General features: G+C 43.1%; 1 protein-coding gene across 1 annotated transcript; it reads left to right on the top strand.

Moving 5' to 3' along the window:
• Window positions 1–361: 361 nt before the first annotated feature.
• Window positions 362–3,906, top strand: LOC115207342 (suppressor of cytokine signaling 3-like). Its single transcript, XM_029774365.1, has 2 exons — window positions 362–602; window positions 1,386–3,906. The coding sequence occupies exon 2, from the start codon at window positions 1,546–1,548 to the stop codon at window positions 2,182–2,184; it is 639 nt and encodes a 212-aa protein (XP_029630225.1). The 5' UTR covers window positions 362–602; window positions 1,386–1,545; the 3' UTR covers window positions 2,185–3,906.
• The last annotated feature ends 9,317 nt before the right edge of the window (window positions 3,907–13,223 follow it).

Genomic DNA, 13,223 nt, shown 5'->3' on the forward strand with positions numbered 1-13,223 from the left:
ATTCTGCAAACCAATAGGTTGGACATATTGATTACCTTATAATGTTTATAACATGCTAAATATATAGTAGTCCAGTGGTATTATAATGCAATTAGTGCATTATAATAACATTACTTTTACCAGCAAAGCTAATACAAAACGGCGATAACAGACTGTTTTTACACGCAATTCGCTGCAGGAAAAGTTATTGCTTGGAACTCCATAACTTCATTTTGGAGGAACAGCGGGGGAGGGGAGGACTTCTCTGTTGAATACCAGGAATCGTCCTTTAAAAAAAACGATTTCTTACTGACAATCTGCCAAGAGGCCCTTACTGGAAAAACAAGGAGGTGGAGCCTCCCGACACATTATGAGCGCTACTCGCAAGCGCTGCGCGATCATTAAAGAGGCAAATGATGTACGAGCAACGTCCAGTCAGTCCAAGGTAGAACACAGACAAAGGACACAACTGACACTATACAGGACATTGCACATCAGCAAGGATACAATTGTTACAATTTGAACAACACAAGATATCAAGCTCAAGGAAACAAATATACTCAAGGGATTGAAGCAATTGGATAAACTTTCAAAGTTCCAAGTACAGAGAGAAACCGTAAAAGGTAAGAAATAAGACATTCTATTGTTTAAAAGTAGCAAAGGCGAAGACAATGTATCATTATAAATCATTAGCGATTTTTTTCATGGGACTTTTCATGGGACTTTTGTATGCAACAGTTGAAGGATTCCGCTCACTAGCCAGCTCGACTTTACTGGAACTGACCGCGGTGACTGAGCCGGAGGGCAGAGATAAAAAAAAACTTTCCTGTAAATGAGAAGGACAGAGTACACGGCAGGCAAATTGCAAATCACGTCTATTCTACTGAAATATAATGTTTTCACTTTCACTTTTCACATACAATCGCCATATAGGCGATTTGTTGTAAATAATATGGTTATAAATCATGTAGCAGTGCGTAATTGGAGTGACGATAGCAACATGAGCGGTGTTGAATCATATTACTTCGTGTGGTTCTCAATAGTCCGCTGCAGGACAAAAAATAGACAGGGCCTCATTGGTAAAAATGTTCCACTATGTAACCAGAGAAGTTTAATTGGAATCTTTGAAATAATAACCAACGCATAATCTTTGCCTGCGAGCTACATGGGTTGAGGAGTATTAGATTACTCTCAATCCTAAAACAATTACACTATAAATAAACCTTTTATCGACTGTTATTTATTTCTATAATTAAAATGATAGAACTGAATATCTTGAGTTGATAAACTAAACGTCAGTTATTTGGATCATATTGCCAAATGCCCTGAGGTCCACTCAATGCCCAAATCAGTCCACTCTGAGCAGATACTTTGGACACTGATGATTTTCTCTGCTTTTTCTCCAGGACTATCCTCTCCAGACACAACAACAACAAAACTAAAGGCCTTGACCTCTGTAGGGAGATTCGTGACCTCTACTCTCCGACCTCCTCCTTCTAGTCTTCTGTTGTCTGTGTGGTGCCCAGTGCTCACCAGGCAGGTCGCAAAGAAGCGGTGTGCAGCGCCATGGTAGCCCACAGCAAGTTTGACTCCGTCATGAGCAGCAGCCCCTTCGACACCACCATGCGGCTGCCTCACCGTTACAAGACCTTCAGCTCCAAGGTGCAGTACCAGCTCGTCGTCACCACCCTGCACAAGCTCCAGGAGAGCGGCTTCTATTGGGGCTCTATCAATGGCAAGGAGGCCAACGCCATGCTGGCCGCCGAGTCCGTCGGTACCTTCCTGATCCGCGACAGCTCCGACAACCGACACTTCTTCACGCTCAGCGTCAAGACGGCGTCTGGCACCAAGAACCTGCGCATCCAGTGTGACTCTGGGTCCTTCTTACTTCAGACGGACCCCAAGAGCATGCAGGCTGTGCCCCGCTTCGACTGCGTGCTCAAGCTGGTCCACCACTACATGCCACCCACCAAAGGGGCTTCGTTGGTGGAGAAAAACACGAGGGGAGGGAACGCCTCCTACTACATCTACTCTGGAGGGGAGAAGATCCCTCTGGAGCTCCTCAAACCTTTCTCCTCCACTATGTCCAGCCTGCAGCACCTGTGTAGGAAAACAGTCAACGGTCACCTGGACATATCCAGCAAACGGGACCAGCTTCCCCACCCGCTCAAAGAGTTCCTGCAGGAGTACGACGCGCCCATCTAGGCCCCTCTCTGGACATGTAGTGCCTCCATGGCATCAGACTTGATGAAGGCGTTATGAAGGGGACTTGGGCCGGTGTGAGAGACAGTGTGGCAGTACCCCACAAAACTGGGGGGGGGGTGAATATGACTGTCTGTATCTGTGTCTTAGAGGGATGGTTCACCCACATCAGGATGCCGAGGCAGAGGGGAAGGCAGCAGCATGAGTCAGTCTGAGACAGTAAGAAGAAGATGCTTGGTATTGTGGTTCTCATAAGGGCTGTACTGTACCTGTCTCCCAAGCCCAGGAGTGATATAACGTTACCATGAGGGGTAGAGCTATACTGGTCCAACGTCAGCCAGTCACTCTCAACAGGCTGCCAACCAAAAGACAAGAGGTGGGCGTCGTCATCAGACTTTCCAGTCTCATTCATGCAGAGTGAGAGAGAGACAGAAAGAGAGAGAAGGAGAGAGAGAGAGAGAAAGGAGGACTGGTTCATTGAGAGGCTAAACAGACAGTCGGCGTGCTGCTAATTGGTTCAGATGTGTGTCAAGCATGCCTTCGATTGGACCAGAAAATAACTATTTCCCAACCTCAACTCTAACCTCACTGATGACTAATAACTTCCTCCTGTGGTCCGCTCTCTCTCTTCAGTCGATGAAGGCTCTGAGCCAGCATCTTGCCTGCCTTCACACCTCTGACGAAGCACACATTCCCACTGCTGCTACCCATGGGGTCTGGCTGTGGCACGGCACCGGCCTGAGAGACACACACAAACACACCAGCCTCTCCTACCCATTCAACTATTACAGCAGGATGGGCTGTAATGACTGTCCTTAGCTGGCTGTTGGATATTAGTCATGGACATTAGCCCTGAGCCTGGAAGTATTAAACGCGTTGGTCGGAGCACCAAGCTTTTTGGCCTCCTCTGGGAAAACTGGGATCTCTGTCTCAGCCTTGCCAGGAAACTGCCTAGCAACCGGAATTCTAGCCCATGTTCCAAAGGGGACATTTAACGTCACCACCTCCAACATTACACTTTGAATCAATTTTTGTGTATTTCGTTAGAAAAAAATCCAGAACTGCAAACCAATTATGACCCAATATTAAAGCACACAAATGGCCGAATGGAGAAAATGATATTTGAGACTTAAGGTGTTGAAGATGTGTGTAATGATTGTTTGATTGGCAGGGCTTTTGATTTGAACATGCCAAACCTGCCCTGAACTCACCAACAAAACGGTTTCTTGACCGAACAACAAATTCTTGCATGACAAAAAAATGAATGAGGGGTTGCTTTTATACTTGAGATAATAACATCACTATATACAGAGGAAATAGAGTCCGGGTAGGCCCTCAGTGGATAGGAAATATACCCCGATGAATGTGGTGGTATTTGTGCCACAGACAGGATACCAGATATCACTTGCTATTGAATGTATTAAAATCTGAGATTCTCTCTTCCTCTCAAAGAGAGCATCTAAGGTTCATCCTGTTCCATTTATTTTTCTTAAAACCAGACAATGTTTACATGACTGACAGAAAAATGCAAACAGGTTTTCTCCTATCTTTTATAAAGATATTCATTATTGTCTAGCCAGGTGACTGGCTGCAGTAGAAGCATGAACGAGTTTGAAGAAAAAGAGATCGCAGAAGCAGGCAGAACTAAAAACTTTGCACATATTTATATTCATATGACATTTCAATAATTTATAATAAAGAGCACTATTTTTTTAATGAATGACATCCTTGTTGTGTGATCTTATTTTGGGCGGGGGGTTACATCATACATGACTATACATTTTGGGTATTTTACACTAGATTCTCATCACTACACGTCTAAAACATCCCACCTTTAGTTAATCACACAAGAAGTCAAACTACATAACATCAAAACAGCTGGGTAGAAATAATGTTGTATTCATTTCATTGTCGTTTACTACGTTCATTTGACAGGAACCATGCACATGAATGAACATTGAATGACTTAGCCAGCCAGCTAATTGTCACCGGTAATTCAACACCGCAAACATCAGCACATAGAGTATCAGACAATTCAAATTAAGATTTTGATCTTTTCATTATTATTTCACTAACAACTAGACTTTTAGGGGGCAATTTCCCGGACACAGAAGCCTAATCCTGGACTCAAAAGTGCTTTTTAGTCCTGGACTAGGCTTAACCTGTGTCTGAGAAACCAGCCCCTAAAGGGACTGTTATCTTAACAGATCAGGAAACATTTCTCTCAGTATCTAATCTGTTGTCTAAGCCCCTCCCTTTACCATGCAAAGTGTGTGGTGGATCCAGAGAATTACACTAGAAGTGATAGAGTGCTGTCCCCGCCCCAAGCCTCTGTTCCAGTGAAAGAGGATTAACCTCCCTTAAACACTGTATAGCGACAATTCAGTGGAGGCTGCTGAGGGGAGAACGGTTCATAATAATGGATTTAAAAAAAAATATAGATATATTTTTTTTAACTAGGCAAGTCAGTTAAGAACAAATTCTTATTTACAATGACGGCCTACCCCGGCCAAACCCGGACAACGCTGGGCCAATTGTGCGCCGCCCTATCAAGGCCGGTTGTGGTACAGCCTGGATTCAAACCAGGGTAGCTGTAGTGACACGGGTAGGGTAGCTGTAGCTGTAGTCTAGCACTGAGATGCAGTGCCTTAGACCGTTGGAGTATAATGGTATCAAACACGTGTATATATATATATATATATATATATATACCATTCCAATCACTCCATTCCAGACATTATTTTGAGCCGTCCTCCCCTCAGTAGCCTCCACTGAGAGACATTACATTGTCATGTATGTTTGGCACGAGAACAACTATACTCTAGGAGCTGGTGAGACAGCACAAACCAATCTGTGACCAGGTTACTAAAACACAGGCCGTAGATACATTATTACCCCTGCATCCACCACACCACCCAAAGGAATAGGGTGAAGTTGCCCCTAGATGCTGATCTTGGGTCAGTTCAGCATTTTCTCCACTAATGGTTAGGGTTGATTGGGGGCAGGGGGAAGCTCATCCTAGATCTGTATCTAAGGGGAAACCCCTGGAGCCAACCAAAAGGGACCTAAACAGAAACAACGCTAATTCTAATTCTTGTTTACAATACCCTGCTACAGCCACACCCGTAATCAAGCCTTATGCCTATTGCCCTCCAAAACAACGTGTTGTCAGTCTCTGGGACTATGTATTGTCAGTCTCTTGGACTATGTGTTGTCAGTCTCTGGGACTATGTATTGTCAGTCTCTAGGACTATGTGGGACTATGTATTGTCAGTCTCTGGGACTATGTATTGTCAGTCTCTAGGACTATGTGTTGTCAATCTCTGGGACTATGTGTTGTCAGTCTCTAGGACTATGTGTTGTCAGTCTCTAGGACTATGTGTTGTCAATCTCTGGGACTATGTGTTGTCAGTCTCTAGGACTATGTGTTGTCAGTCTCTAGGACTATGTGTTGTCAATCTCTGGGACTATGTATTGTCAGTCTCTGGGACTATGTGTTGTCAGTCTGTGGGACTATGTGTTGTCAGTCTCTAGGACTATGTGTTGTCAATCTCTGGGACTATGTGTTGTCAGTCTGTGGGACTATGTATTGTAAGTCTGTGGGACTATGTATTGTCAGTCTCTTGGACTATGTGTTGTTAGTGTCTGGGACTATGTATTGTCAGTCTGTGGGACTATGTATTGTCAGTCTCTTGGACTATGTGTTGTCAGTCTCTGGAACTATGTATTGTCAGTCTCTGGGACTATGTGTTGTCAGTCTGTGGGACTATGTATTGTCAGTCTCTTGGACTATGTGTTGTTAGTCTCTGGGACTATGTATTGTCAGTCTCTAGGACTATGTGTTGTCAGTCGGGCCATATAGAAGAGAAGTAAATATATACACACAAGGACACACAGGCTTGTGTGTGTGTGTGTGTGTGTGTCTGTGTGCCGGCCATGAATCCAGCCCTCTCAGATGACATGTTCTGTGTTGTGGTTCACTTATCAGGAAATGAATTCAACCGGCATTTAAAACGACCTAGAACTAGACATCTGTGTTCCTGCTTGAAGGAACAGTGTGTGTATCTGTCTGTGTTCCTGCTTGAAGGAACAGTGTGTGTATCTGTCTGTGTTCCTGCTTGAAGGAACAGTGTGTGAGTCTGTCTGAAGAACCATGTCATATCGATACAGAAATAAAGAGGTGTGTTTGTGTTCTGCTCTTCCTCTCTAGTGTCTGTTACATGGGAGAGAGGTGTTGGTCAGTTGGTTGGTGCCCTGGGATGCAGACAATAAGCATTGACTTGGCAGTGGTCCCACTACAGAGGAGATCGTCAGTGGTTCTTGGACCTGAATAAGTAACGTTCTACCATGTTTATGGATACTCCTGAATGTATTGTGAATAATGACGAGTGAGAAAGTTACAGACATACTAATATCATACCCCCCCCCAAAAAATGCTAACCTCCCCTGTTATTGTAATGGTGAGAGGTTAGCATGTCATGGGGGTATGATATAAAATGCTAACCTCCCCTGTTATTGTAATGGTGAGAGGTTAGCATGTCATGGGGATATGATATAAAATGCTAACCTCCCCTGTTATTGTAATGGTGAGAGGTTAACATGTCTCGGGGGTATGATATTTGTATGTCTGTAACTTGTTCACTCATCATTATTCACTATTCATTCAGGACTATCCATAATCATGGTAGCATCCACATGAATGTAGGTGTGTTTAGAAACATATTCTATTCTTATTTACAATAAAAGTGACTCCAAAATGACACAATACATTATTTACCACTAATTTCTATTGGGCACAGAATAATCTTAAACATAATTTAAACTAACAGCAAATGCATCCAACAAATGTGTAGAGTCACAAGCTTGATGTAGTCATAGCGTGCTATGGGACCAAGTACGTAACGTTTTACTACTTTAATACACATAAGTGAATTTGTCCCAATCATTTTGGTCTCCTAAAATAAAAGGACTATGTACAAAAAGTTATGTAATTTCTAAACGGTTCACCCGATATAGATGAAAATAACGTCAAATAAACCTGACTGTCTGCGCTTTAACCTCACAGTCAGTGTATCATTTCAAATCCAAAGTGCTGGAGTACAGAGCCAAAACAACAACAAATGTGTCACTGTCCCAATACTTTTGGAGCTCACTGTATCCTCCACTGTAATGAGAGACTGCAGCCAGGAATCTTAGGCTTCGTCCCACATGGCACCATATTCCCTATATTAAAGTGCACTACTAGGGTACGATTTGGGATGTAGACTTAGTTTGCACACTACCATTTTCTGAATTGATGTATAGCTGGCCTGGAACCTGCACTACAAACTTCTATATTCAACCTATTTACGGTAAGGAGCTCCCAGCCTCTGCTCTCTCCTACTTGCTTTCAGTGCAGTTTATTGTTTCTGCTCAGCTAACAGCCAATCTAGGAGGTTAAGAGACCCGTGGAGTCTCTGAGGTGATTTGTACTGTACAGGGGCATTGTGAGTATGACCGGTAAAACACCACACATGCTTTTCTCTGTAATTGTGCCACTGAGGTGAGATCTAAGGGATTCAAGCTATAACTGTTTACAGGTGAAACAGTCATTTACAGCCACTATGTGAATCACAGTAATACACTGAACTACTGCATAGTGATACAGTATAGGTAAATATAGGTACAGTGGATATGTTTGGTTATTGTACTACATGTGTGTTGTACAGTACATAAACATCAATGACTTTGAAGAAAAAAACAGTAGACTGCAAAGTCTGTCAGGCCAAACTGATTCCAGATCAGCCCTCCTACACTGAGACGCTTTGTGAATGTGGGCCCTGTGAGTAGTGACATGTGTGATAGAGTTGGAGATTCCAGAAGAGCCTGCACCCTGATGTCCTGATGAGAGATAGACAGGTTTATATTAGCATCAGACTAAATCATCTCCTTCCCTCCTATTCCCCACCTCATGAGATTGTTGAGAGAGGAAACAACAGAGGGGAAAGTTGACAGAAGTGCTGAGTGATGGGAATGTACACATACAGATCTGGGCTCAGGTGATGGTAGGTTTGTGTTACTGTGGTTTCTGATAGTTTACTGTACAGGATGCAGTGCTTGCACGGCACTTGCACTCTGATCTAGGAGGACATGCGTTCTGTTGACAATGGGACGCTAGTATTTATTCACTTGTAACTTATCTAAACTACCTGAAACAGTCTCCATTTAAGACACAGAAATGGATATCAATCTATCAGTATAATCACATGTTGTACTACTATCCTATGCAGAGTTTTCAGATGATTTAAAGGGATAGAATACTATTAATTAAGAAATATATACAGTACCAGTCAAGAGTTTGGACACACCTACTCATTCAAGGGTTTTTCTTTATTTTTACTATTTTCTATATTGTAGAACAATAGTGAAGACATTAGAACTATGAAATAACGCATATGGAATCATGTAGTGTTAAACAAATCAAAATATAGTTTATATTTTAGATTCTTCAATGGAGCTACCCTTTGCCTTGATGACAGCTTTGCACACTCTTGGCATTCTCTCAACCAGCTTCATGAGGTAGTCACCTGGAATGCATTTGAATTAACAGGTGTGCCTGGAATTTCTTTCCTTCTTAATGTGTTTGAGCCAATCTGTTATATATCAATGTATATGTATTTTTTGAACAATTGTTTTTATTGAGTCACTTCAACAGCGGTACAATCAATGAGAAACAATACTTTGATGTAATACTAATATTATGTGGAGGGTACAGTTAATGAGAATATATGGACCAAAGGACTCCACAGAGGTCACAAAATGAGGCCTCAAACTCTTAAATAACAATGTTAATCCTGCTGTTGAAAGCTCTACTGCAGTTTTCATTTACATTGATACTCTTATCAAAATTCTGCAGTACTTGGTCATGTGATTCCAGAGAAGTAAATGGTACACAGGGGAGTCACTATAGTTACGCAAGACTTCATGCCGTCATAATATCACCATGTTCTCTGTATCTCCCCGCCCACAGTCTGAGTCAAGTCTTTGTTTCTAGGACAGTGAGAAACGTTTGCAAACAGGTTTTTCTAAGGAAGTGCCTAATTTACTGGTGTATTTAAGCGTCATTGATGACACAGACCACAGCTCGTTCTTTTTGTACTGAACTGAGAAAAATGGACTGTGATGTTGAAAATAGTTCACTGTATGTACTAACAGTGAGGGTGAAACTGAGAACATTAGATACGTGATGAGAAACGTTGAACAATTCTAATTCTATGGTAAGGCAATCACTTACCTGACAACAAATGTTTTTTCCCTCTATACTTCTCTGGAATCACATGCATTACTTAAATTTACCTGTCACGTCCTGACCATAGAAAGCTTTTATTTTCTATGGTAGAGTAGATCAGGGCGTGACAGGGGGTTTTGTCTTGTTTATTTATGTCTATGTTGGTTCTAGTTTCTTTTTTCTGTGCTGGGTTTTTGTCTAGTTTCTGTATTTCTATGTGGGGTTCTAGTTTCTGTATTTCTATGTTTTTGGGGGGGGGGGGTGATCTCCAAATACAGGCAGCTGGTCATCGTTGTCTCTAATTGGGGATCATATTTAAGTTGTTGTTTTTCCCACTTGGTTTTGTGGGAGATTATTTTGAGGTAGTGTATGTTGCACCTCTTCATCACGGTTTGTTGTGTTGTTCATTAGTTTATTTGTATGTCTTGCATAGTTTCACAGTTATAATAAAATGTGGAACGATACTCACGCTGCGCTTTGGTCCCATTCTTCAGACAGCCGTGACATTACCCTAAATTTCTCTCTTATTAATTCACTTTAAATGACATTAAATTGCAGGGTATTCAAGCATGACATCAGCAATTTATTGGAAATTAACACATACATATCAACTCAGTTTGACATCTGAGGGCAACTCAAGTTATAACATATGAATAGTTCCAAAATGTCCCCCAGTAAAAACCGGCCTACATTAATACGAAACAAATTAACGTATCCACAATTTAAGTTTTACAGAATATAAAATAACTTCTAACAATTGTTTATGTTTATGGACTCCTATGTCCTTGCTACTAGGTTTGTATTAAATATGATACTATTTAATTTCCCCAGAAAGGTTTATCTTCACCTTTATGATTTTATTGAGCCTTATCGGTATCATTGTTGTAGGCTGTCAGGTGATATAAATTCTCTTTTACAGCAGAGGGTGGATTTTCCTTTGACAAACCCATGCATGGGCGGACTGGGACCAGAAATTGGCTTTGGCATTTCTGACAAAACAGCCCATTTTATTTATTTTGAGTCCCCCACAATGGCCCATTTTTTTCCCCCTCAAGGCACCCATTAATAGCTAGATAATTATTATTTTGCGGACAAAAAACAAAATCATACTGGCCCACTAGACAAAAAATGGACCATAGTGATGTATCTACTGGATAGACACAGAGCCATTGGTCTCTTAGATGGACTCATAGTGTTGTATCTACTGGACAGACACGGAGCCATTGGTGTCTTAGATGGACTCATAGTGGTGTATCTACTGGATAGACACGGAGCCATTGGTCTCTTAGATGGACTCATAGTGATGTATCTACTGGATAGACACGGAGCCATTGGTCTCTTAGATGGACTCATAGTGGTGTATCTACTGGATAGACACGGAGCCATTGGTCTCTTAGATGGACTCATAGTGATGTATCTACTGGATAGACACGGAGCCATTGGTCTCTTAGATGGACTCATAGTGGTGTATCTACTGGATAGACACGGAGCCATTGGTCTCTTAGATGGACTCATAGTGGTGTATCTACTGGACAGACACGGAGCAATTGGTCTCTTAGATGGACTCATAGTGATGTATCTACTGGACAAAGATGGCGCCGGAGGAGATGGCCGCCGTTTTATGGTCTCCTAACCAATTGTGCTATTATGTGTTTTTTTTCGCTATATTTGTAAATTGTTTTGTACATAATGTTTCTGCAACCGCATCTTACGGCAGAAAAGAGCTTCTGGATATCAGGATATCAGGATATTCTGGATCCCTCACCTCGGATTAGACAAAGATTTTTTCAACAACAACAACAACAACAAGCAGGACTCTCGCGATATTCTCAAAACACCCCACAGGGCAGACATCCCAATTATTCACATAAGGAAGCGACGCAGAGGAAGAAGAGCCGGATGCCTCGTCCGGACTCACAGAAGGCAACTAGGAAAGCTGCCGTTACCGTCAATATTACTCGCCAATGTGCAATCATTGGACAATAAACTAGACGAGGTACGATCACGAATATCCTACCAACGGGACATCAAAAACTGTAATATCCTATCTTTCATGGAATCGTGGCTGAATGACGACATGGATATTCAGCTAGCGGGATACACGCTGCACCGGCAAGATAGAACAGCACACTCCGGTAAGATGAGGGGAGGTGGTCTGTGCATATTTGTAAACAACAGCTGGTGCACGGAATCTAAGGAAGTCTCTAGATTTTGCTCGCCTGAAGTAGAGTATATTGTGATAAATTGCAGGCCACAATACTTGCCTAGAGAGTTCTCAGCTATACTTTCGTGGCCGTTTATTTACCAACACAAACAGATGCTGGCACTAAGACCGCACTCAGTCAGCTGTATAAGGAAATAAGCAAACAGGAAACCACTCACCCAGAGGCGGCGCTCCTAGTGGCCGGAGACTTTAATGCAGGGAAACTTAAATCAGTTCTACCAAATCTCTATCAACATGTTAAATGTGCAACCACAGGGAAACAAATTCTAGATCACCTGTACTCGACACACAGAGACGCATACAAAGCTCTCCCTCGCCCTCCATTTGGTAAATCCGACCACAACTCTATCCTGCTGATTCCTGCTTACAAGCAGAAATTAAAGCAGGAAACACCAGTGACTCGGTCTATAAAAAAATGGTCAGATGAAGCAGATGCGAAACTACAGGACTGTTTTGCTATCACAGACTGGAACATGTTCCGGGATTCTTCCGATGACCTTGAGGAATACACCACATCAGTCACTGGCTTTATCAATAAGTGCATTGAGGACGTCGTCCCCACAGTGATTGTACGTACATACCCGAACCAGAAACCATGGATTACAGGCAACATCCGCACTGAGCTAAAGGGTAGAGCTGCTGCTTTCAAGGTGCGGGACTCTAACCTGGAAGCCTACAACAAATCCCGCTATGCTCTGTGACGAACCATCAAAGAGGCAAAGCGTCAATACAGGGCTAAGATTGAATCATACTACACCGGCTCCAACGCTCGTCGGATGTGGCAGGGCTTGCAAACTATTACAGACTACAAAGGGAAGCACAGCCGCGAGCTGCCCAGTGACACGAGCCTACCAGACGAGCTAAATCACTTCTATGCTCGCTTCGAGGCAAGCAACACTGAGGCATGCATGAGAGCATCAGCTGTTCCGGACGACTGTGTGATCACGCTCTCTGTAGCCGACGTGAGTAAGTAACCTTTAAACAGGTCAACATACACAAGGCTGCGGGGCCAGACCGATTACCAGGATGTGTGCTCCGGGCATGTGCTGACCAACTGCCAGGTGTCTTCACTGACATTTTCAACATGTCCCTGATTGAGTCTGTAATACCAACATGCTTCAAGCAGACCACCATAGTCCCTGTGCCCAAGAACACAAAGGCAACCTGCCTAATTGACTACAGACCCGTTGCACTCACGTCCGAAGCCATGAAGTGCTTTGAAAGGCTGGTAATGGCTCACATCAACATCATTATCCCAGAAACCCTAGACCCACTCCAATTCCTTCTGCAACTGGATCCTGGACTTCCTGATGGGCCGCCCCCAGGTGGTGAGGGTAGGTAGCAACACATCTACCATGCTGATCCTCAACACTGGAGCTCCCAAGGGGTTCATGCTCAGTCCCCTCCTGTACTCCCTGTTCACCCACGACTGCATGGCCAGGCACGACTCCAACACCATCATTAAGTTTGCTGACAACACAACAGTGGTAGGCCTGATCACCGACAACGACGAGACAGCCTATAGGGAGGAGGTCAGAGACCTGGCCGGGT

This window comes from Salmo trutta, chromosome 1, assembly GCF_901001165.1.
Source record: "Salmo trutta chromosome 1, fSalTru1.1, whole genome shotgun sequence".
Lineage (NCBI taxonomy): Eukaryota > Metazoa > Chordata > Actinopteri > Salmoniformes > Salmonidae > Salmo > Salmo trutta.